This window comes from Elgaria multicarinata, chromosome 21, assembly GCF_023053635.1.
Source record: "Elgaria multicarinata webbii isolate HBS135686 ecotype San Diego chromosome 21, rElgMul1.1.pri, whole genome shotgun sequence".
Taxonomy (NCBI): domain Eukaryota; kingdom Metazoa; phylum Chordata; class Lepidosauria; order Squamata; family Anguidae; genus Elgaria; species Elgaria multicarinata.
In genome coordinates this window covers 6,192,088-6,218,464 of record NC_086191.1, presented here as the reverse complement: position 1 = coordinate 6,218,464, position 26,377 = coordinate 6,192,088, and the positions used below count along the sequence as shown (strand labels likewise).

Genomic DNA, 26,377 nt, shown 5'->3' with positions numbered 1-26,377 from the left:
TATCACCTGAAGAAGCGTTAATGACCTTTTAGGCTGGTGTGGATGGGAGTTGAAAAGGGGTTTTGTTTTGTTTTTGCAAGGTAAATGTTTCTCATCACGTTCTCTTGTGCGTTTTAATTTTTTCAAACCCGCCGCCCAGAGAGCTTTGGCCCTTGAGCGGTATAGAAACGAAATGAACAGAACCGTCTGACCCGCCTGAGCTCTTCCTACGTCCTTCCAAGCCGTGCTCTTTAGGAATCGAACTTCCACGTTCAGGAGCAGTCTACTCTCTGAAAAGAGCTGCTCGAGAGCAGCCACGAAAGGGAGCCGTCGCTTCCGTTCATGCCCTGCAAGGTGGGCATCTGGGCCGGTCGCGATGGAAAACCGGACGCTGAACCAGACCAGACTTCGGGTCTGATTCAACCCCTGACCTCTTCTGCGGTCCTTATTTCAGACTGTCCATTTCCCATCCGGACCACAAATCCATTTACTTTGAGCCAGGCACACTTAGCAACCAGTTGTAAGCAAGCCAAATGCATGCCAGCAGGGTAATTTAATTTCTCCACATTTCTTTCTGCCTCCTCTTCTTCTTCTCCTCCTCCTCCTCCTCCTCCTCCTCCTCTTTCCTACCTGAAGACCTTTTTTTCTTGCAAACGAAAAGGGCTTGGTCATATATTTATTCCTTTATTTTCCTTTCTCTCCCCTTGAGGAAGGTATGCTGACGTTGCCGCTTCTAGCCGGATTCTTTATTTATTTTTTATTTTAAGGGACTATAAATTAGAAAACAGAGGGCGGAGAGTCAGTGAGTGAACGAGAGAGAGAGAGAGAGAGAGAGAGAGAGAGAGAGAGAGAGAGAGAGAGAGAGAGCACTTTTTCCACCAGCCAGAGAACGCAGCCCTTCTGTGGAATTTCCTCCTGCAGCATCTCATCCATTTGAGAGACTTCGATTCTTCGCAAGGGATACACACACGCACCCCATCCCCCAAAATGAGGCTCCCCCATTTCTGGCTTTTTTCGCTCTTTTGCTTTGCCTCCTCCCAAAAGATCCCCAGGTTGAAGCTGATTCCAAAAGGTGAGTCGTGATTTTTTTTGGGGGGGGGGGGTATTGTTTAAACTGCCGGACCCCGTTTTGGGATTCCTGGGGTTGGGTGGGAAATGGCTGTGTTTTGTTTTGAAATGCTCCGTTTTGGGGGGGGAGGGGGGAGGGGGGAAGTCCATTTGGTCAAGCGAACCATCAGCACTTCGCCCAAAAGGAGAGCAACACGGATGTGCGTTTTTTTAAATGATTTAATACATGATGGGTTGGGGAAAGAGGGAGGGAGGCGGGTAGGACAGAAGGACCGGTGTGTGTGTGTGTGTGTGTGTGAAACTGGTTCTGTGTTGTACAAATACCTGCTTGAAGCCCTCTTTTTTGAATGAGAAATTCTTTGCTAATCTGCAAAGGAATTCAGAATATTTGGATTTTTTTAAAAAAAGAACCATCTTATTTATGGTTTGCTGGGGAGATCAGGAGAGGTTCAAACCCCCCCTCCTAAAAAGTGTGGGTCCATCTGTCTTGTTTTTGGGACAACGGATCGCCCCATTTGAGACGCCTGGGTTCATTTGCAGAGAGGCACTTACAGAAGATGATAACGGAGCAGAGGTTACCACAGTAACGGGCTTATATAGCCGTGATGAGCGGATAGGCGCCGTTTGTCTGTGCGGTTTTGAGATTTGGTGACTGCGACGGCGCATTGCACGTGTGAACGGGACGGGATCTCGCGGGTCGGACGCCGCAGGCAGCACTTCGACACGCGAACGAAGCGCTTTCCGACGGAATCCTTCCACGCCTTCAGCCGAGAGCAGCAGTGTCGCAGCGTGGGGCAGCAAAGGCATCACGAGTCTACCTGCTTTCTGCACCCGCAGCCTAACACAGCAGAGCGCATTCGGGCACTGAATTCTGCCGGAGGGCAGAGGACGTGCAAAGCAAAAACCTGAGAATTGTGGCTAGGAGCTGCCTCCCATTAACGGAGAAAGAAAGTAACCCTTTCTGACGTTGAGGGGTGCCACACCTCACTCCATTCAGAGGTTCCCTGAAAAGGAGAAGGAAGGCAAGGAAGGCAGCCAAATTTGTCTCCAACCCCTCTGATGGATTGATTTTCATTATTTGCACCAGAGCTTCTAAGCAGGAGCAGTCTATCTGAGCAATAGGGGGTTTTGAATTTCCAAAGCAGCAACTCCAGCCCAGAGGCAGATGCAAACCACAAAAGTTATCGATAGTTTAAATTAACCCAAAAAAAACCCCTTCGAGGTTACCTTTTAAAATTCTGTATCTTTCACTTACTAATCCTGAACACCTTCCTTAAATATATCACTTTTTGCAAGTGGGCCCTGCACAGCTCTTATGTGTTTTGCACATGGTCATAATAGCTCGAGGAGGGGATGTTTTTAGAATCAATAAATATGTTGATCTTGTGGGGTGGGGGGATCCACTCTGAGTCAGGGGGATCTTGCAACGAACCTCACTCCCATCAGGCACGTGCTGCTATAGCCTGTATCAAAGCCAGAATTTTTCCTCTTCTAAATATGAAGGTCTCCTTCATTTATTTATTTATTTATTTATTAAAAATGGAAGTTGAAATGTCGCACCTTCAAAAACATGTTTCTGAAACGATTCTTGGGTGGGGAAACCTTGTCTCTGGTTCTGCCCAATTCACCCTCCCTCTCCCTCTCTCTCACACAATCCGGGTTGCCCTATTTCTTTGGGAGGGGCCCTTTTCCCAGCGGCACGCGGCTTGGCTCGCTTGCTTCGAGTCACCTGTCACCTGCTCTGCTTGTAGGGCGCTGCGGATCTGGACGTGGCTTGGTTTGTCAAAGCGACAAATGCCGGAGTTCGAAGGCAGATTGTGGGGGGACGGGACCCTGTCCTGGGCAGGGGTACATAAGAACTGTGTGGAAAAGAAGACAGGACTTCTATATCTTTTAAAAACGTTAATATAGTTTTTTAAAAATATATATACAATACTTTACGTATAATACTTGCATGGTAAGGGCTGGATTTGGGCTGGTGGTGCAAATTTTCTTCCCCCAGTGCATTGCTGGGATGGGACGACAACGGGCCCCACAAAAACCTTTCACACACACACACACACACACACACACACACACAAACACACACCCCGCACATCCCCCTCCTTTTTACGACTCTTAAAGGCGGCTAGCTCTGGCGGCGTGGCGGGGGAGAGGAAATAGCCCTCTGTGAATGCTCAGAGGGATGCTTTCCTTTCGCCGGCCTGGCGGAGGAGATCTGCAGATGAGATCAATGCAGCAAGCAGGGTTAGAGACCAAGCGCCAAGGAATTCTGCAACCTCACCACCGCTAGCTCGTGGGAAAGCCAGACAGAGCGGAAAACAAAAGGCGTTTGAACTGAGCATCGTTGGGAGGAGGACCTTTGATGTTTCGCAGCAGTGTGGGAAGCTCAGATGCATCGATCCGTTGGGAATGAAAACACAAAGACGATGACCTGGTTGAGAGCTTCCTAGAGGCACCTAACTTTGGGAGCTGCTTTATACTTGGTCCATTCAGCCCAGTATTGTCCACACTGACTGGCAGCTCTTTGGAGTTTCAGGGGTTTTTCCTGCCCTGCCTGGAGATGCCGGGCATCGCTCCTGGGACTTCCTGCATGCAAGGAAGGGATTTTGCCACGGAGCTGCAGCTCCTGCATTGTATTAAAAGTGATAGGAGAGGAGGCCAGTGGCTCCAATTTCCATGGTGCTCTGAATCCAGTCCGGGTTTCAGTCAAAGCCCAGGCAGGCCTGTCAAGGGTCTATCGAAGGTGCTGAAACTAGGTTCAGCACCTTGGAGAGCTCACCGGCTCAGCAATGAAACCAACGGACTTCCCAACGCTTTGTTAGGGGGATTCAGCTGAGGTTTGCCAGGCCCGGGTTCAATCCCTGCCTATGTCCAGTTCAAAGAATTGGATAGCCATTGATGGGGTGGGGGGAAGCCTTCTCTGCCTCAGACCATAGAGTGCTCCTGCCGGTCAGAGCTGACAATACTGGCCTAGCCCAGGGGCGTCTGACCTTCTTCAGCCCCGGAGGACCACATTCCAGGGGTGGGTGTGGCCAAAGGGGAAATGGGCGGAGCCAAAGGAGACCGGGCCAAAGCACTAGTATCCGTGGCCCCCTGGGGACCCCTGGGTTGCCTGGACAGAGAGCATGTCCAGAGAGCATGTCCAGGGGTTGGACTAGATGGCCTTGTAGGACCCTTCCAACTCTGCTATTCTATGATTCATGACGTGGAATGAGGTGATGCTCCCTGCAACCTTGCTTGGGCGGGCTCCAAACTAAATGGACTTTTGGACCTGATGATTACACGAGGCACTACTTCAGGGAGAGCCGTTTGGCTCGTTCCGATGTCTTCGATTCGCGGACGTGGGACGTGGCCTGGTACTCATGCTCTCCCCAGCTAGATCAGGATGTTCCGTGCGTCCGTCTTCACGTTGTTGTTGCCGGTTTTTCCCGGAACGGCCGGTGAATTGGCTTCTTCGTCCGCCCCTAAACCCATTGCGTCGCAGGTCTCTTTTAGCGGAGAGGGGCCCTGGCATAGGTATGCGCAAGGGGTGTGCCGGATGTGCCCAGGCACACCCTAAAGACTCAAGCATTCAGCATCTCTTCAATCCTCCCCTCACCTGCAACGGCCATCCCACAGTCAGGCAAGCCGAACGCATAGCAGGGCGTCAGTGTCTACCGTGTTTAATAAATAAATGAATTTTAAAATGTCCTTTATGATTAAGCCTATGGCCCCCAGTGTTTAAATTGGAGGAGGGACGTAAAAAACAGCTCCATGGGATCAGAGAAAGGGAAGCCACGGACAGCGCCGACTCCTGGCTTTGGAGGACTCTTTGCCAGCTGTTCTTCCTCATCATGGCTACCTCTTGCTTGCTCGGCAAGCAGCAAGCCAGGGAGCAAGCCAGCTATAGCATCTGCTGCTTCTGCTTCTCTCCACCACAGTTTCTGGGCCCGAGTGAGAGACGGGTGAACAAGCAGGTAGCAAGAGCCAAGAGCAGAAGCTCCGCCCACAAACAGGGTGGGGCACTGCCTGCTTTGCACTGCGCGAGAGATATGCCCCCAGCATCTAACGCTCGGAGGTATTTTGCCTCTGAACACTGCAAGCTAGCCAGGTGAATAAGCCGAGCCCTGTTGGACCGGGCCAAACGGTCCCTAGCCATGCCTCAGGGGGCTGACAGGTGCTTCTGGGAAGCCCTTGAAGCAAACAGCTCTCTCCTGTGTGCCTCTCCAGCGGGGATATTTAGAGGTAGTCTGCCTCTGAAATTGGAGGTTCCATTTAGTCGTCACAACTAACAGCCATTGAAAACCATGCCCCACCCCTTCCTGACTCCCCTGATTTAAGCCAAACTACACCACTTCTCCCCCACCCTACCCCTGCTCTATCTGCTGTCTTCTAAGAATAGAAGTAAGAGTCTACCCCCCCCATTTGTATCCCCTGCAATTTTTTTTCCTCTTCCCTCCGTGTTCCTTTTTCCTTGTGTGCTGTGTCTTTTTTTTCCTTGTCTTTTTTTTACATTGTAAACCTGCATGGGCAGGGAGTGTTTGATATGCTGATCAGTTGCAAACCGTTCCGCAAGCTGGATTAAAAAAGCACACCACTTTAAATAAATAATTTGAGCCCTGTGTCTGAGGACGCGCAGAGTGCATTCCGCTCTGCACCCATGGGGAATGAAGATGCACTTGGCTCTGGCCCTGAGCTTCCCCGCACATCCAGGATTAAGAGAGAGCTTCTCCCAGACCTGAGAATGCAGTTTTCCGACAGACCTGAGCCCCTGGGCATCTTGTTTTTTCCTTGCCGTTCATTAAACAGCGCCAGACTCCAGAAATTGCAGGGAGTGGCTGTACACCAGCCAGCCCTGGTTGCTTTGCAAAGCTGGAGAGCTTCTGCCGAGACGGAGGAGGGGATTTTCTAGACTAAGTCAGGCAAGGCTCGGTACCCTCTGCAATGCAGATAAAACAGATCTAAGCAGGAGAGGGGGGGGAATAGAACGCCCCCGGATCCATTTCTCTGATGCGCGTGTATCGCCCATGGGGCTCACTTTCGTACACCCAAACTGCGTGCCGCTCCTCTTCACACACTCATTAGGAAAGAGACCAAGACCAGGGCAAAGCAAGAATCGCCATTCCTACAGCAACAGAGAGACGGTCGTGTTTTGCTGTTGCTTTTTCACTTTGGTGCATAGTCTGGCGTTGCCTCTTGGTGCATATTATAAAAGAGAGCGACCTGGTTTCTAGAGATTGGGCGGCGGAGAGAATTTTGTTCAGCTCATAATCTTGCTGAGAACCCCTCGCCTTCGCACATCCTGAACCGAGATTACAGTTACTCTTCGGTACCCGCGTTTCTCGGAGTTTTGTGACGCAGTTCGCCGAACGAAAGCAATATTAAGCAAAAATACGTGCACAGATATTATTATTATTTGTTACATTTATATACCGCCACACAGCCGCAGCTCTCTGGGTGGTTTATAAAAGTTTAAAACAGTGAACATTAGAAACAAATATACAAAATTTAAAACCATAAAAAGCATAAAATACAAACAAGAACAGACATGTCTGTATATTAGGGGAAGGTGCACATAAAAAATGCATGTGTGTTTTCATGCGGACTTCTTTTTTTAAAAGAAAAGGTGGCAAACTGGTGCAGAAATGCGACAGAATGAACTTCATGTGGGGAAATTGAGAAGCTGAGAGAAATTAAAAATTGACTGATCTATCTGTCCCTATCTATCGTGTGTGCAAATCAGAGAAACAACTTAACATCAGAAGAACATCAAAAGTGCCCTGCTGGATCAGACCAAGGGTCCATCTAGTCCACTCTGTTCACACAGGGGCCGACCAGCGCCAGCCAGGGACCAACAAAGCAGGACATGGTGCAATAGCACCCTCCCGCCCATGTTCCCCAGCAACTGGTGCACACAGGCTTACTGCCTCTGATACCGGAGGTAGCACATAGCCATCAGGGCTGGTAGCCACTGATCGCCTTCTCCTCCAGGAATTTATCGAACTCCCTTTTAAAACCATCCAAATTGCTGGCCATCCCCACATCTTGTGGTAGTGAGTTCCATAGTTTAACTCTGCACTGTGTGAAGATGTCCCAATTCCTTCCCTAGATCCTGAACATCTAGCCTGCTTTCTCGCACTTGGTCCTTTGGGGATGCTTTTCAATTAAAAACAACAACAATCACGACAAAATTGTCAGCAAAAACAATCTGCAGCATTTGCACTCTATGATGTGAAGGGTAGGACGGTGTCTGTGTGTTAATAAGGAAATGTGTTGCAATGGAGGGCCGCGCAGAGTTTGTGCAAGTTTACGCACACTTCGGGGAGAAGTTAATCACCTTTATCACAGTAGGGCTTATCTGCACATAGAATCAGATTCAGGTATTACATCATAGCACTGTTATTATTATTATTATTATTTATTTATTTATTTATATAGCACCATCAATGTACATGGTGCTGTACAGATTACACAGTAAATAGCAAGACCCTGCCGCATAGGCTTACAATCTAATAAAGTTGTAGTAAACAATAAGGAGGGAAAGAGGATGCAGACAGGCACAGGGAAGTGTAAACAGGCACTGGGTGGGGTGAAGCTAACAGTATAGAGTCAGAACAAACTCAATATTTAAAAGCTAAAGGGAAAAGAAAAGTTTTTAGCTGAGTTTTAAAAGCTGTGATTGAGTTAGTAGTTCTCAAGTGTTCTGGAAGAGCGTTCCAGGCGTAAGGGGCAGCAGAAGAAAAAGGACGAAGGGACCCATGTCGTTTGAGAAAAACTCAGTGGAAGGGTGGATTCTTTGGTCTTTTTTTTTTTAAAAAAAAAGCAGGATATATGTTTCTGGTCAAACAGGTGTTTCGGTTTCTTGAAGCACCGCAAAACCTGCAAAGCCTGTTTGCTAGAGGTGATCCGAGTGTTTGAACTCACACATGCTGCAGAAAATTTTGGCAGTTGCCCCTTGAGAACTTAAGAAGAGCCCTGTTGGATCAGACCAAGGGTCCATCTCATCCAGCATTCTGTTCACAAGTGGTAAACCAGATGCCCCAACAGCACCCTCCTGCCCATGTTCCCCAGCAACTAGTGTACATAGTCATACTGCCTCTGGTACTGGAGGTAGCACATAGCCATGAGGACTAGCAACCATGGATAGCCTTCTCCTCCAGGAATTAGACCTCAGATCTGTAGGAGGAGCCCTTCTCCGCATCCCACCAATGCAACATATACGCTGTGTTGGGACAAGGGACAGGGCCTTCTCTGTGATGGCACCCTGACTGTGGAACGCCCTCCCCTTGGAGGCCCGATTGGCACCAACATTGACTGCATTTCGACAGCAAGTAAAAACATGGCTTTTTAACAAAGCCTTTGATGGTTAAACTCACTGGCACATTGTTTTAACTGCTTTTACTGCTTTTAAATTATATATTGTTTTAACTTGGTTCATGGTTTAATTTGTTTTTAACTGTGCATATTTATTGTTTTATACTGTATGCTTTTATCTGTATGCTGCTCTGAGATCGTAATGCTATAGGGCGGGATATACATGTTTTAAATAAATAACTAATAAATAAATGAATTTATCCAACCCTCTTCTAAAGCCATCCAAGTTGGTGGCCATCGCTACATCTTCTGCCAGTAGTGAGTTCCAAACACGTGCAGGACACGGAATAACGGGCTCAAGTTAAAGGAAGCCAGATTCCAGCTGGACATCAGGAAAAACTTCCTGACTGTTAGAGCAGTACGACAATGGAATCAGTTCCCTAGGGAGGTTGTGGGCTCTCCCACACTAGAGGCCTTCAAGAGGCAGCTGTACTACCATCTGTCAGGGATGCTTTAGGGTGGATTCCTGCATTGAGCAGGGGGTTGGACTGGATGGCCTTGTAGGCCCCTTCCAACTCTGCTATTCTATTATTCTATGATCTATTTATTACTTTTATACCCTGCCTTTCCTCTACCCCCACTCCCCCATGGCACTCAAGGCAGCTAATGATAAAACCTCGATTAAGAACAGCACTTTAGTTAAAACAGCAGATCAAAACCAATAAGTTAAAAACACAATTAAAAACACACAGCAGCCGGCAGCTAGCTCCCACAGACCGCTGTGTCAACAGGACGCTGGACGAGATGGGCACTTGGTCTGATCCAGCACAGCTTTTCTTAAGTTCTTAATAAAGAAATAAACTGCATCAACCAATTTTAAGAAAAATATTCAGCAGAAAGGCCAGCTTGCATGCTGAAAGCCTGCCTGGGGGGGGGGGGGGACACCACTTCTTTGGCTGCCAGCCAGTGTTGTAATGGAACTGGGGTTCACAGGGACACAATGTCAGCACTTTTTATTAGCAGGGTCGCTGGCCGCCACCACCCCAGGCTTGATGGGGGTGGTTTAATCTGGAATGTGCAGTGAAGACCCATTCGTTGCACAAAAGAGAGTTCCAGAGCCTCCGTGGAACAGTGGGGACATATTTTCTATTGTCTCTCCCAAATCTACCTTTTAGCTTTGGTGGATGTCCCCACTGGATATGATGAAAGAGGGAAGAAAAACTTCTCTCTGGCCACATTTTGAGGTCTTGCAAACAGAGATAAGGTTAAACAATTTTTTTGGGGGGGGGATCTTGATGTGTTTGAACTCTGGCTAAGAACAATGCCTTTCATACCCCTTCTTCGTGACAGTTGTCGGGGTGCGGAGCATATGAAACATTTAACCGTTTTTAGCGGCTCTCTTTTCAGATGTTCCCGTATTAAAGTTTGAAGAGAGGGAACGGCTGGCAGCCATGTTCCACGACACCGGTTCCAACCAGGTGTTCATCGGAGGCCGAGGACTGCTATGGGTGCTGACGTTTACAGGTTCCAAGGTCACTCGAAACCAGGTGAGAAGGGGAAGAAGGACAAGGGCCGGCCCTGCCATGTGGCAGAAGGAGGCAGCTGCTTCAGGTGGCAAGGAACAGCAGTGAAGGCTTGGGGAACAGAGCTGTTCTCAGGTGCGGCAGAGCAGGAGTAGGTAGAAAGTAGATCTCCGTATGTGTTTGGACTACAACTCCCAGTATTCCTGACTGTCGGACATGCTGGCAGGAGGCTTCTGGGAGTTGAAGTCCCAAACGTTTGGAGATCTACCGTCTGCCCAACCCTGCAGTACTAGAGTAAGATTCAACGGCCAGTCTGCTCATGGAATGGGCAACTGGGGGGCTAGACTGGGACCCTAGATTTGGCCAGTTTTGGCCCCTGGGCTGAAGGACCAACACACCTGTGCTAGACCTTCCCAAATTCATCAGGATCTGTGCCTCCCCTCTCCCTCCAAGGAGGTGGGGTTAGTATTTCTGAAGCCGAAAACCCACCTCCTTAGTCGTCATGGGAAGATGGCCCATTTTCCTCATGCTATTTCTCTGCTTTTAACAGATCGCTATGAAGGCCGAGGAGAAGGCAGAAAGGGACTGCCAGAGGAAGACAGGAGCAATGAAGGTGAGGAGGGAAAAGAGGTCTGGGGCGAATCGGACCAGAGGTTCACGAAATGTTTTCGAAGGAGAGTTTGTTGGCGGTGTTTCACACCAGGGACTCTGGCACCAAGAATTTAGTGAGCAAAAAAAAGCCAAAAAGGGTGAAGCCAGGAGTCGTGTGTCCGAAAGGATTTATTATTGCCAACGCGTTTCGGACTAAATCCAGTCCTTCATCAAGGCAAGTCTTATAACAATATAAAATCACTTCTCTCCTGAGCGATGGTGTCCTATGTGTGGTGACACCATCGCTTAGGACAGCCTTCCTCAACCTGGGGCGCTCCAGATGTGTTGGACTGCATCTCCCAGAATGCCCCAGCCGGCTGGGGCATTCTGGGAGCTGTAGTCCAACACATCTGGAGCGCCCCAGGTTGAGGAAGACTGGCTTAGGAGATAAGTCATTTTATATTGTTATAAGAATTGCCTTGATGAAGGACTTGATGTAGTCTGAAACACGTCGGCAATAATAATTCCTTTCGGACACACGACTCCTGTCTCCACCCCTTTTGGCTTTTGGCTTTTTTTTGCTCACTCGTTATCTGGGGTTTCCTTTCTCTTTCGCCCAAGAATTTAGTGCCGCGCATAACTCCCTGTACCACTATAGAAGTGTTCCCCAAACTTGGAGTTGTAGTCCGACATATCTGGAGGGCACCAGGTTGGAGAAGGCTGAGGGAACATCTGGCCTGCTGTGTTTTTTGAAGTTCTACAGCACCACCGCTGCAAATGGCCGGAGGGTGGTATTGCAGCGCCAAGTCCAGCCAGGAGCCAACCAAAGTGTGTGCAGACTTTCAGGTTCCACAGAACTTTTTGTGATCGGAGAAGCAGTGGTACAAAAAAGCAGTGGATGGGAGGGACAAGAACGGAAATCTCAGAAGCAGGAACATAGTCAAAGATGAGCCAGAGGTTGAGGCATGGTGAGCCCCAGGGGGTGGCAAGGCGATGATTTGTTCATTTATTAGATTTCTATACCATCCAATAACCAAAGCTCTCTGTTTGATGGTGACTGAAGACCGCAGCTTGGAGCAAGAGTTTCATAGAACCAGGCAGGCCGCTTCTTGGTTCCTCCAGTCACATGGTCCTGCTTAAAATTAAGAGCTGTAATTCCATCTCTGGCCACCATAGGGAGGGGCGCTGCTGTGCAGCACAGATTGAGTCCCCCCCCAGGCCTAGAAGCCCCTGGCTGGATACTGGGTGGGGTGGGGTGGGGGGAATGATGCACCAAAGTAGTCAAGGACCCCTCCCCGCCCCCGGACTGATTCAGTTTGTTGTGTGTTTCCATTCTTAATTATTTAATGTATTTTATGTTGCTCCTCAACCCCCACCCCCCAAAAAAGTTCCTAGAGCAGTTTACAATCAATCAGTAAAAGACAGTCCCTGCCTGCAGCTGTACAATCATAAAAGACACGACATGCAAGGAAACGGGAAGAAGAGGGAAGAGGAAAAAAAAGACTAGATTTTCAGCAGGGCCCTGATTTGCCTTTTAACTACTGGCAGCGGCAGTTCAACCGGAGCAGGCCTCAGCTTGCTCCTGTCTCCCTCACATGCACCCACCCACCCACCCACCGGCCTGATCCATTTTGGGGGTACACTACTTGTCTCTCGAAGTTTGAAAATATTTTTCATTTCCCTACAAGTGAAACTGGGAGCAGTTTTATTTGAGGGGGGGGGGGACTTTGCTGTTTGTCAGAGGAGGTAGCCAACCCCCTTGTTCAAATCAATACGCCTGTGCTCTCTCTCTCTCATAGGAAGATTGTGATAATTTCATCCGTGTAATTCAGAGGTTGGACAACAAAATAATCGTCTGTGGAACCAACGCGGCTACTCCCAAGTGTTGGTTTGTGGTGAGTTCATGGAAGGTCAGATGCGTAACGGACTTTGAGAAATACAAGGGGACGGAATCTATAGACACATGACTCTTCTGTCTTTATTGGGAACATCCTATCTAAGTAAACAGCCAGATTAAGTTTATTACTCGAGATCTCCTGGCCCGAATTCGAAGTTTTGTTCGAAACTGAAACTTGAGCAGTACAGACGGGCAGAAAATGTTGGGAGTTCAAAAAAAGTTCAAAGGCCAAGCTTTGATCGCAGTTAATTTCCTCCACCCCAAAGAGGCAGGGCCGTGACGTGTTTCTCAGAAAGCTCCTGCTTTCGATGGGAGGCAAATGACGAGGCTTGCTAAGCAATCCACAAAGCTTTTATTAAGCAATAAACGTCTCTTCTTCCTCAACCTCTTGGAAACGTCCCCCTAGGCAAAACTATGCAAACTATGCAAGACAATTGTCCGCTCAAGAAGAATAGGAAGCCACTTCCCAAAAGCCCGTAACTTCAGAGAGCCTGATGCAGAGGAAGGAAGGTGTGATTTTCTCACACCTTCCTTCCGCTCCGTGTGTTTTAGTTTCCAGCGGACCCTAGCATCAGCTAGCTTGTCGGGACGCTCTCCTCCAGAAGAACGCTCACTTCCCACTGAGTGTGTAGGACCTGGCCTTGAGGAGATAAGCTCTGGAGAGGGCTGACTCCCAGCTGGGGGATCCCCCGTGAGAGCTTCCTCCCCCGCTGGTCCAGGCTGGCTGGTGTCCGGTGCTGCGTCTTCTAGTTCTGAATCTGATTCTGATTGATTACCTGAAACATTTTCTCCCAAAACAGGGGCAGTAGGGTTAGACATGACAGGCAGCCCGTCTGCCAGAGGGATGACACACATTAACTAAGTGTCTGGATAGGCATTTCAACTTTTTAGAATGTAGGGAAGAACTCACCAGAAAATCACCAATCAGCAGTTGGGGAAAGGAGGTGTGACCATCTGGGACGGATCTAGGCTCTAGAAATGACAGATTTGACCCTGATCTGGAGGTTCCCGACCTCTGCTTATATTCTTTTCCAACTAGAGGGGGCAACATGGCAGAAGGCCATATTGGGGGGAGAAGGAAGCCACATAAAAGCTGCCTGAATCTTAACTGGGGCTCTTGTCTCTTTCCTCCAAGATCAACGCCACAAAACTGCAAGAGGACAGGCCAGGCCAAAAGTTTACCCTTTTGGCAGGAGATTTCGTCCCGTCATCGCCATCGCAGAATGCTGTGGCCATCGCAGTGGGTAAGGCGTAGGGGAGGTTCCAAAACATAGGTGTGCACAAGGGGTGTGCCGTGTGTGCCCAGGCACACCCTAATGTCTCAACCAATAGGCATCTCGTCAATCCTCCCCTCCCCTCATAGAATCATATCACAGAATAGCAGAGTTGGAAGGGGCCTATAAGGCCATCTAGTCCCACCCCCTGCTCAAGGCAGGAATCCACCCTAAAGCATCCCTGACAGATGGTTGTCCAGCTGCCTCTTGAATACCTTCTTGAGAACCCACAACCTCCCTCCTACAGTAATGCAAACCAAACGCATAGTAGGGCGTCAGTGTCTACAGTGTTTAATTAATAAATGAATTAAAAAATGTCCTTCATGATTGTGTATTCAATAAATGTCCACTTTTTTAAAAAATAATTCCCTGGTTGCTGGGCACATCTATGTTCCGAAATCCTTTTCATCTCTCCGGAGTTCAGGGCTCCTAAGATCTGGTCGCAAGAGAGGATTCTCCATGATGGCTATGTCTAATAGCCAACTTAGGTGGTGAGTGATGACAGGAAAGGAGCCAAAAAATAAAACACAAGACCCCAAGAGACAAGAGGGAACATATCATAGAATCATAGAATAATAGGGTTGGAAGGGCCTCTAAGACCATCCAGTCCAACCCCCTGCTCAGTGCAGGAATCCACCCTAAAGCATCCCTGACAGATGCTTGTCCAGCTGCCTCTTGAAGGCCTCTAGTGTGGGAGAGCCCACAACCTCCCTAGGTAACTGATTCCATTGTCGTACTGCTCTAACAGTCAGGAAGTTTTTCCTGATGTCCAGCCGGAATCTGGCTTCCTGTAACTTGAGCCTGTTATTTCATGTCCTGCACTCTGGGAGGATCGAGAAGAGATCCTGGCCCTCCTCTGTGTGACAACCTTTCAAGTATTTGAAGAATGCTATCATGTCTCCCCTCAGTATACTAATAATTAGGGGTGGGGTACTTAAAACGAAGCGGGACAACCTCGTTCTCCACCTACCCACCCCGCAAAAAAGCAAACCGTGGTGGACTGGGCATGTTTGATGGTCACAGAATGTTGAGTGTCGGTTTGAAAGAAAAAAAAATAAAGAAGGGAGGGATAATTCGGCGCGCCCAGCCAAAGCCAAGCCAAGATGCTGGGGTGGGGGGGCCAAATGGACAGCTCCACGTTCTGATGACCAGCGTGCGCTGGAAGGCAGAACATGGAGCCGTCCACCTGCCACCACCACCACCACCCCAGCGTCCAGGCTTGGCTTCAGCTGGGCGCCTGCCCAGCCGAAGCCAAGCCAGGGACGCTGGGGTGGAGGGTGAGCGGAAGGGCGGCTTCAGAATGGCATGCCCGGAAGTTGCCCCCACTTGGCCAGAGCGGCTCTGAGAGTGGGAGGGCAACTTCCGGGTGCGGCGTTTGGTGCCCTCCTTACCTTGGCGCTCTAGGCGTCCGCCTGACTGTCCTCTATGGCAGCGCCGGCCCTGGTTGTTGGGGAACATGGGTGGGAGGGTGCTCTTGCACTCATGTTCAGCTTGTGGGTTTCCTGTGGGAAGCTGGTTGGCCACTATGTGAACAGGATAGAAATGGTGCCAAAAGGCCTCCCTGTCGGACTCCCCTATAAGTAGGGATATTATCAGATAACAGCCTGTTTGCCCCAAGTCTAACCCTAAGGGAAGTATTGGTACGCAGCAATTGAATTAAGAAGAGCAGCCTTCTGTCAATATTAGTGGTGGCTAACTTTTGCCAAAGCTGGCCGCCGTCTATTAGGTCAAAGGCAGAAGTGAGATCCACAAAAGCAGCAAATAGCTCTTTTCTACCATTTTGTGAATATTTTTGGATCACACGATGGAGGACAAAACATTGAACTACTGTGGATTTACCCTACATAAACCCTGATGGTTCTTCAGCAATAACGGCATTTTCAGTTGCCCGAGACTCCAACTTTCCCAATAAATACTTTGAGTCGTTTTGATACGATACTCAAAAAACGGAGTAGGAAGCTGGTTGGCCATTGTGGGAACAGAGTGCTGGACTAGATGGACCCTTGGACTGATCCAGAATGGATCTTCTTACGTTCTTAGTATACTGGGCTAAATGGCCCAAGATTATAAAATAGCTCACCTAGTTCAGGTAAAGATGCATCTGCTGCTCTCCAACGCACTTCTGTGCCGGTTCTTCTTAGAAACTTGGCTCAGGTCTGCAGGTGTGTGTATGTGTGTGTGTCTGTGTGTGTTGAAAATAAATTTCTAGTCCTCATGACTGTAGAAATATGTTTGCCTGTTGAATGACAAGCATGAAAGGTCAGGAAGAAAGAGGCAAGGATTTGATGATTCACTGTGTATATTGTGTGGGGGTTTTGGATTGCGGGTTTCAACTCTCTTTCTTCGGCCATCGCAATGGGCGACTCACGTGCTTTTGTATCACCTCATTTCCTGTATTCACATTTCAGAGGGCGACCTTTATTCTGCGTTATCTGGCAACAAAAGCACAATCCGGAGAAGCTATGGAAATAAAAAGGGAATTAAGACCGAAGATAGCTGGCTTGCCAGTAAGAAACACTCTTTATCCTTGATCCGATTTTCTAATAAATACATTTTATGGAATACAGCAGCAGTGTTTAACAGAAGTCCCTTTTTTATTATTTATTAAGACATTTGTATCCTGCCCTATATCACAAGGATCTCAGGGTGGCGTACAGTCAAAATCTTTAGAATCTGGAGAATCCCACCTTGCCATTTAAACAAAGTTTCTAGTCCTTAATACATTAATAACAACTACAGATGTGTTATTGTTTTAAATGATCACTAGTATTAAACAACAACTTCAACTCAGCAGGTGGTAGCAGCAAAATAACAATAAATGAATCTCATTTTAGGGATTATTAGGGGAGGGATTGAAAATTAAAAAACCGGGATGAACATTCTTTATGAGGATCTACAGTAGAGATGTTTAGAATTGCATATGCATTCTGGTGGCCGCAGCCATCTGAAAAAGGGTTTTGTAGAACTGGAAAAGTTGCCGGGAGTAGATGGGACAATTAAATGGAACCTACAAATCCAGAGGCAGTCTATCCCAGTGGAAATTGCTGGATCCGATTTCAGTGGGGCTGTGAATCAGCTCTGGGTTTCAACCAGGACCACTCAGAACTTTTAAAGGAGCGGCCCAAGGTGCTGAACTCATTTTGGGGCTGAGGTTTCAGCACCTTGGATAGCTTTTTGAGAAACTCAGGAGGGGGCCTTTTCTGCTGTGGCACCTTTACTGTGGAATGAGGTTCTCCTGGCATCTATACTGTAGTCCTTTCAGCAACAAATGAAAACCATTTTATTTTCCCGGTATTTTAGCACCCAAGTCTTTTAGCTCCACTGTCTTAAATCTGGACATTAAATCTCTGCATTGCTGCTCAGTTTTAATCTGGTTGTACTTTTATAGCGCGGTGTCAAGCGGTCATGTTTCATATTTTATGCTGCCCCTTGTGGTTTAAACTTTGGTGAACCGCCCAGAGAGCTTCGGTTATTGGGTGGTCTAGAAATGAAATAAATAAATACAAGTGAGAGCTGTAAGCAAAACTATGCTGGCATTTTAGCCCCGCCTCTCTGGGCTTTGGCTCCTCCCATGACTGGACTGTGGACTCCGAGGGATTTTCCAAAATGGAATTCGGACTTAGGGATGAAAACGTTTCAACACTCCTATTAGGAAGGGTTACGTCCATCAGCTCCTATTGGCTTTAATATTAACATAGAACCTTCATATACTGGGTCATTCCAACCCAAACAAGAACTCTTCTTATGTTCCAAGCATGATTTAATACCTAACGAAGTCATATAAAATTGCTGGTTACCGCACACTGATGCTTCTCCTCCCCCAGATGCGGAATTTGTCGGAGCCGCCTTGCTGCCAGAGAAAGATCCGAGCAAGGACGAGATTTTCTTCTTTTACAACGACGTCAACCAGACAGCTGGGCTGGACGAGGAACCGTTCAAAGCTCGCCTGGGACGTGTCTGCAAGGTACAGAGAGAAAGAGAGAGGCTTGGGAATTGGTTTCCGTCTGGGCAGGTATAGGACGGGGGACACCCAGCTTGGCAGTAGTCCCTGTGAAAAGGATTCCGGAATTGTAGCCGAACGTGAGCCAGCGTTGTGATCCGCTGGCTGAGAAGGTCTCCAGTTCAATCCATAGCACCTGCTGCCGTTCAGATAATAGTGGCCCAGTCGGGACAGTGGCGACCCAGCTATGGCAGCTTCCTATATCCGTCTTCTGCCCTTGCAGGTGGATCAGGGTGGAAGGTCCATGCTTATGAATTCCTGGAGCACGTTCCTCAAGGCGCGGCTGGTGTGCGGACATCCCAATGAACCGATGCGTTTCCACCACCTCCGGGATGCTTTTGTTTTCAGAAAGCGTGGGAAGGCCGAGGCGGTGCTGTACGGCGTCTTCTCCAGCGCATGGTGAGTGGCGTCCCCGACTTTTACGATGCGCAGCTCTTGCGGGAAAGCCCCGCGGTGGCTAAACCGACGCGGCGCCTCTGTGCAGACGCTGCAGGGCTTTCAAACCACATAAACAGCCCTGTAGGAAATAGATTTGGATCCAAAGCCCGAAAAGTACCACAACTCTCTTCCTGTGCACGTACCATTCTACTTGGGTAAAATAGCTGAGCTTTGCGTAATGATCACATTGTTATTCTTGCTTTTGTTTCATTTTTCCAAAGGGGCTCGTCAGCTGTTTGCACCTACTCTATGAGCAGAATTAGTTCCATTTTCAAGACTTCAAAATTCAAGGGTTTCGCTGGCACCGTTCCTGTGCCCAGGCCAGGCATGGTAGGTTTCATCTGAAACTCTGGATTCTCTCAATGAGGAATCCCTGAATGCCTCTTTCAGGCGGAGCTGTGTGGATGTATGCGTGTGCTGCAATTCTGTCAGAAGGCAGGAAGAGCTGGCCAAGTCATACTGATCAGGGACTTTTTCTTCAGCTCAAAATCACCGTTTATTTTATTACTCTTTTTATTTATTTATTTATTTTATTTATTTAAGGATTTTTATGCCGCCATTCAGCCAAAAAAGGCTCTCACGGCGGCTTACAAAAGTATTTCTTGACAGTCCCTGCCCACAGGCTTACAATCTAAAAGACATGACACAAAAGGAAAGGGGATTGGGAGGGAGGAGGAGGAGGGGGGAAAGGAAAGCAAATTCAGGCACTACAATCTTAGTTGGAAAGTTCAGCAGTTATTTTATTCCAAGTGCTTTTGCCCCGCTCTTCAGCGAAAAGAGACTCCCAGAGTAGCTTGGAAAGTTTAAATAATGACACAGTCCCTGCCTGCAGGCTTACAATCTGAAAGTCACGACATAAAAGAAAAAAAGGTTAGGAAGGAGGAGGAAAGAATCAAAATTCCGGCACTAGATTCTAAGGTGGAAAGTACAGCAGGTCATGGAGTTGGATCTAAAAGGCAGGGCGGCTGATTCCTCGCCTTCTGATGATCTCAGCAATGGCCATTAGTAGCTTTGCCTGTTCCCTAATTTGATCTTTCACCCACTGTGGAGAAGTACAGGAGAACCTGTATCCTTTTCCCCTATGGGGAAAAGCAGCTAAAAGGGTAGAAGGGACTGGTGGGGAAAGAATTTAGCAGCATCTCTTACATAGGTGACCATATTTTGGAAACCAAAAAGGAGGACAACATGGTCGCCACGTTAAAATTATTTTTAAAAAAATAATTTTAAAACCTCAAACTTTAAAAAAAAATCCTAAAACTCAATGGATGGACAGATCTGTTTTAAACTTGGCATAGCTAAAGTCCTTGTTAAGAGCAATCATGGTGCCAAGTTTCATCTCTTTATCTTTAAAAATAACATTTAATTTTTTAAAAAAAATCTTCAAATTTTAAAAGATTCCTAAAAATCAATGGATGAACAGATCTGTTTCAAATTTTGTATGGCTAAAGCTCTACCTAAAAGCTATCATGGTGCCAACTTTCATCTCTTTATCTTTAAAAATGACAATTTTAAAAATAATAATTTTAAAACCTCAATTTTAAAAAAATTCCTAAAAAATCAACAGATGAACGGATCTGTTTCAAATTTGGTATGACTAAAGCCCTTCCTAAGAGCTACCATCATGCCAGGTTTCACATCTTTAACTTAAAAAATGATGGCGTTGTAAGCATTTTTGTTAATTCCCATTAGAGCTGCTCTTTGAGGGGGGAATCCAGATTTTCCCTCCCACTCCCAGATTTGTCATCAAAAACCGGGCAAATCCGGTCATATGGTCACCCTATCTTACATGACTCTTGCTCTGCTCAAGTGTAACCCAACTGCTTTAAGTTAAAAAGGAAATGCAGAACCCGCGGACTTAAAATAATGAGCAGTGCAAGGCTCCAGTGAAGATTTGAACCTCAACCTTCCTCGTCCCAAGACATCTCCACATTTCTGCTCCATTTCTCTTAGCCTTGGAGTTTTGCTGGTTTTCTTTGGCTTTTCCTTCTAACAGCCTTATGGGGCTGCGGTTGGTTTTCAGTTGAAGTTATTCGTTTCATGCATTCACTTTATTTCTATGCCGCCCAATAGCTAAAGATCTCTGGCGGTTCACAAAAATTAACCTCTGTTTGATTTTAGTTTCTTCCTGGGCTGGCTGGCTGCTGTTCTTTTTATTATTATCACTTGATTTATTGTGAAATTTATTGCGAGTTGCATTTTATTCTTGAAGTTGTCTCGAGGGGCTTCCTTTTCCTTTTATTTATTTATTTATTTATTTATTTATTTATTACATTTCTATACCGCCCAATAGCCGGAGCTCTCTGGGCGGTTCACTTTTCTTTTTTTTACCGTAGAAGGCAACCTCTAAAGATTTTAAAGTAAAATAAATCGCTTTTAACAGTGCAGGTTTTTGTACGGAATGTTGACTTCTGTTCTTGCTTTCTTTTTCCTCCAACTCGGTTTCTCCGTCTGCCATTTTCTCCGCCCTTTCAGTGTGTGGCACCGGATTCCGCCCCACCCGTGCCCAAAACGACGTTGACCATAATTAAGGAATACCCAGAAATAGACACCGTCATCTACCCGGATGAGGAACACCCCCTGTATGTCCTCCAGAATAATGACACGTACACACGAGTGGTGGTAGATAGCGTGCAGGACGCCGACAATACGTTGCATGATGTTCTCTTCCTTGGAACAGGTGAGCTCAGCCTGGATGGGAGAGGATAAAAGAACCATAGAATCACAGAATAGTAGAGTTGGAAAGGGCCTATAAGGCCATCGAGTCCAACCCTCCGCTAAATGCAGGAATCCACCCTAAAGCATCCCTGAGAGACGCCTCTCCAGCTGCCTCTTGAATGCCTCTAGTGTAGGAGAGCCCACCACCTCCCTAAGTCATTGGCTCCATTGTCATACTGCTCTAACAGTCAGGAAATTTTTCCTGAGGTCCAGCCGGAATCTGGCTTCCTGCAACTTCAGCCCGTTATTCCGTGTCCTGCACTCTGGGAGGATCGAGAAGAGATCCTGGCCCTCCTCTGTGTGACAACCTTTCAAGGATTTGAAGAGTGCTCTCATGTCTCCCCTCAATCTTCTCTTCTCCAGGCTAAACATGCCCAGTTCTTTCAGTCTCTCTTCATAGGGCTTTGTTTCCAGACCCCTGATCATTTTTGAATTGTAGAACCAGATGAGGCCTAACCAGGACCAAATAGAGAGGAACCAGTACCTCACGTGACAGGAAGCCACTTCCCAAACGCCCGTAACTTCAGAGCGCCTGGTGCGGAGGCAGCTTCTGGCGTAATCAAACTGACTTTCTCACACCTTCCTTCCACTCCGTGTGTTTGAGCTTCTGGCGGACCCTAGCATCAGCTAGCTTGTCAGGACACTCACCTCCAGAAGAAACCTCACTTCCCACTGAGTGTGGAGGATTTGGCCTTGAGGAGATAAGCTCTGGAGAGGGCTGATTCCCAGCTGGGGAATCACCTGTGAGAGCTTCCTCCCCCACTGATACAGGCTGGCTGGTGTCTGGTGCTGCGTCTTCTAGTTCTGAATCTGATTCTGATTGATTACCTGAAACATCTTCTCCCAAAATAGGAGCAGTAAGGTTAGACATGGCAACTGCCTTGCTTTGTTAGGCTAATTAAGCTTAACGGATAGCTCATAGCATTCACACTCCCTTTAGTGTGAAGACCTGTTTATTTACTGAATAAAGGCTTTGTGGGTTGCACAGCAGACCCCTCTAGTGTCTCACATCTTGGGGGGAGGGCTTGGAATCCCCACACATTCCATCCTAAGTCTAAACATCACCTCTGCTTCTTTTGCCTCGGTAGCCAAAGGGAAGATCCACAAGGTCCTCCGGAGCAAAGAACAAACAGTAATCATTGCTGAGATAAGTCCATTCGAGAAAGAAATGCCCATCTCCTCTATGATCCTGGATGCTACCATGGTAAGGACTCCAGGCCTGGCACCAGCAAGCAGCATCCTTGGGGGAAATACCGAGGGTCCAGCAGGCCCATTCCACCACTGATCCCTGGGGCTTCTCTACACTAGGGTTTTATCCAGTACCTTTACTGGGGCTTCTGCTTCCGGATTCTTTGCGGGATTCAGTTTGGCTCCTTTATATGTGCTTTTGGGTCTCTACCAAAAAATGTCTTTGGGGCCTTTTCTCTGCAAGTTCTATAGGTTTCATTATTTATATGGCCACTAGATGGCGATACGTTATAGCAGAATTCCGTAAGTACACATAGCTATGGCAGCGCTTCATCGCGCTTCTAGGAAAAAATGCCGGACTTTCCCCGATCTTAAAAATACCGGGAGAACAGTCACAAAGCACAGGAGAGATCCTGGAGTTTGACGACGTCATGTAAAGGACCTGCAAATTTCCGTGACTGACCAATCAGAGATGCCCCTGGTGCAAAGAGGTCAGCTGGATGGCTGGAATGAGCATATGAGTGAGCCTGGTAAATGGTCATCAGGATGATATCGTGGGAGGGAGCAATATTGGCACTTTGTCCATGGCTCCCTAAACCTGGAGCTGGAAATCTCCACCTTTTTCCAATGTGCCTCTATCCACAACAGATAAAAAGACCGGCTTCTCCACCTCTACCCCTTCCCAGATGCCTCTGTCCACCATAGAGAGGATAGTGGCTTCCTTCCTAGCTTGGCAAGCAAGAAGGGTTTCCTTTACAACCTGACAGCAAAGGGTCCCACATTTCCTCACCCTGGATGGGATCCCAATAGGTGACCTTGTGTTAGTTACCGCTTTCCCCTGCCCTGTAATCTGTGTTCTCTCCGGCAGGGCTACTTGTACGTGAGCACCGAGACGGAGGTGACGCGCCTGCCGCTGACGGACTGCGACCAGTACAATGAAAACTGCTGGAAGTGTCTCCTGGCCCGTGACCCATACTGCGGGTGGGATGTGAACAAGAAAAGCTGCTCTGCCATCTCCCAGGGCGGAAACCACAGTGGCAGGTCTGCGGAAGAGGCGAACGGGATGGCACTGTGGGAGAGGGTGGCCATTGCCTGATGCACTGATGCAGAGCAATGACCTGTCCTGTGCCCCTACTAATTGTGGTTGCCGTTGGTGCAAAAGTCTCAGATGCTGCATTTCCTTGTGACATGGTGCACCTGGGCACCACTTGTATTTATAGGTGTGTGGTGTTATAAGGAGATCCTAGGGGACTACCAGCCGTGACAAGCAGAATGGGGAGGCTAGATGTTGCAGACTCTGACCAAGAATACTGCTAAGGAAACACGGTGACATTTTGTTGCAAACAACTGCCGTCTAGGGGTGTGTGTGTGTGTTTTGGTGTGGGGGACTATTATTTATTAATTCACAGCCAGTGTGATGTAGGGGTTAGAGTGTGGGACTGGAACTCGGGAGATCCAGTTCCTAGGCCTTGCTCAGCCATGAAACTTCCTGGGTGTTTTTCGGCCATGCTCTGACTCTCAACTTAGAACATAAGAACATTTATTTATTTATTTTATTTATTTAAGGGTTTTTATGCCGCCATTCAGCCAAAAAAGGCTCTCACGGCGGCTTACAAAAGTATTTCTTGACAGTCCCTGCCCACAGGCTTACAATCTAAAAGACATGACACAAAAGGAAAGGGGATTGGGAGGGAGGAAGAGGAGGGGGGAAGGAAAGCAAACTCAGGCACTACAATCTTAGTTGGAAAGTTCAGCAGTTACAGTTGGTAGCAGGAGGGAGGGGGCTCTCAGCTGGAGCTGGGCCCAGGCATGATGGAGAGGTGCCTGGCTGCTGCTTCCTCCCTCACTGGTGGCCTCTGCAGAGACTGTTGGTAGCAGGAGGGAGGGGGCTCTAAACTGGAGCTGGACCCAGGCACGGTGGAGAGGGGCCTGGCTGCTGCTTCCTCCCTCACTGGTGGCCTCTCCAGAGACAGTTGGTAGCAGGAGGGAGGGGGCTCTCAGCTGGAGCTGGACCCAGGCACGGTGGAGAGGTGCCTGGCTGCTGCTTCCTCCCTCCAACATAAGAAGAGCCTTGCTGGATCAGACCGAGGGACCATCTAGTCCAGCACTCTGTTTGCACAGTGGCCAACCAGCCATCGGCCAGGGATGAACAAGCAGGACATGGTGCAACAGCACCCTCCCGCCCATGTTCCCCAGCAACTGGTGCACACAGGCTTACTGCCTCGGATACTGGAGGTAGCACACAACCATCAGGGCTAGTAGCCATGGATAGCCTTTGCCTCCAGGAATTTCTCCAACCCCCTTTTAAAGCCATCCAGATTGGTGGCCATCACTTAATCTACCTCACAGGGTTGTTGTGAGGATAAAATGGAGAGGAGCAGGTGCACTGCGCTGGACTCGTTAGAGGAAAAGCGGCATATAAATGTGATACATAGGTAGCCCTTTGTACACAAGGGATTCATCCACAATGTACACAACATTAATTCAACCAAACGAATCCATTATTAAAAGAATCACACAGCTCTACAGTAAAAGAACAATCAAAACAACTGTTCAACTAGCAAGTCAAAACAAAAACACAAGGATCAATTGCGTTTAAAAATAAATTAAATTGTAAAACTCGGAAGTATTAAAATGCTAAAATGCTAGGACAAAGAGAAACGTTTTATTCTGACACTGAAAAGAAAACAAAGTCAGTACTAACGATATCTCTTTTGGAAGGGCGTTCCAAAATCGGGGTGCCAACAGAGAGAAGGCCCTGTCCTTTGTAAATACATGCTATATGTCTCCCGGTGATGGTATTCAGACTACAACCCCCGTAATCCTTGACCATTGGTCATGCTGGCTGGGGCTTGTGTGAGTTGTAGTCCAAAATATCTGGAGGACACTATATGGACTAGATGGATCTTTGGTGTGATCCGGCATGGCTGTTCTGATATCCTCACATTCTTCTCCAACAGGATGCTTCAGAGCCTGGATTCTCCGAACATTACATACATGTGCGAAACCGCGGAAGGTAAGCCAGTCGGCACATGGCCCAAACACTGGGTAGAGTCGGGTGATCTTGAGGGCTTAGTTAATGGTTCAGTCAAGCGTGATTTCAGGGATTATCAGCAGTACTTTAGTCTGAGCCAGGAAACAAATTAGGATCTGTTGTGTAAAAATGGTTTCTCCGTTTTCTCTCCTCACCTTTCTTTCTCTCTACACTCTGCACGTTGCAGAAAAATTAGCCCAGGAGGCCCTGAAAAAAGTGAGCGTCGACTCCACCACCTATATCTACCTGCCGTGCCCTCTGAGATCTCACCACGCTATCTATACTTGGGTCAAGGACGACAAAACGTACCCCTGCTCCATGGACGAGCAATCTTGCACCCTTCGCTTCGGAGAGAGTACTCCGATGGATCAGGGCGTCTTCAAATGTACCGCCAAGGAAGAGGGATACCAAGAGGAAATAACAGCCTTCAAAGTCACGCTCAACAGTGGTAGGATCCCAGAGGTCTCCCTGGCCATGGTGGCTATGGGCGTTTTGTTCCTTACCATAACGATTCTCTTGCTATAGGCCAGACTGGTAGATAGGAGTGGATCTCATTACACTGCCAACTAAATGTCCTTTTTCTTTTTTTAAAAATCATTGGCTCTGAATACGTCTGGTCACTCCTGTTAAATCCCTTTGCACCTTGGATAAATTGCACTCGGTTCAAGGAAACAGATTATTCATCGCTCTCAAATCTTGGACGTTTCTACCTGCAAACATTCTTTTCCATTGAGTCCCACAATAAAGAGGTTCTTTTTTTCACTTTCCGAACGACAGTTCATTCGGAAAAGTCGACCGAGTTACAGCAAGATCAAGGAAGGCAAAATAATAACCAGTTTTTACTGGGATGGGTTACTCTGAGTCAAAGGCTTGTCGGAGTCATTTTGGACTGAATATGGGTCCAGTGAGGCCCCGCACAAAAATTCATTTCATTCCCAAGTAGCCCTTTCCCAACTTGGCTTGCCCACAGCTTTGAAAAGTAAAACGTTTTCAAGTTGCAAAAGAAATATACTTCGAAAATTCAATGCTACGTTTCTCTTTCGGACCATGTACTGTATGTAATTTGTCTTGTTGCATGTGCTGCGTAACTATGAAATCTTTACCGCTAGAGGGCACGAGGTGGATCCCAACCCACCATGACAGAATCGAGTAATGTGGCAAAAATCGTCGTGGACCACTGTTTGGGAGCAAACATTGGCCAAACTCTGCCTTATTTCATAAGCCAGCTGCCAAAACAGCTGTCAACATCTGCCAGGATTTAAACTATCCGTGAGCAAATACCGTGAAACGCGTCGAATTAAGACTCTCTGCCGTGACCGCCTCGTGCCAGTTGTTCCAGCCGTCTCATTCCAGCCTTGTAACGTCTGTCTGTGT

General features: G+C 47.7%; 1 protein-coding gene across 1 annotated transcript; it reads left to right on the top strand.

Moving 5' to 3' along the window:
• Positions 1-958: 958 nt before the first annotated feature.
• On the top strand, positions 959-25,634 carry LOC134412190 (semaphorin-7A-like). Its single transcript, XM_063146025.1, has 14 exons — positions 959-1,051; positions 9,751-9,890; positions 10,417-10,479; positions 12,257-12,352; positions 13,490-13,598; positions 16,037-16,135; positions 17,453-17,592; positions 17,852-18,027; positions 18,288-18,396; positions 20,539-20,743; positions 21,870-21,985; positions 22,838-23,010; positions 24,930-24,985; positions 25,191-25,634. The coding sequence occupies exons 1-14, from the start codon at positions 967-969 to the stop codon at positions 25,526-25,528; spliced, it is 1,905 nt and encodes a 634-aa protein (XP_063002095.1). The 5' UTR covers positions 959-966; the 3' UTR covers positions 25,529-25,634.
• Positions 25,635-26,377: the final 743 nt, after the last annotated feature.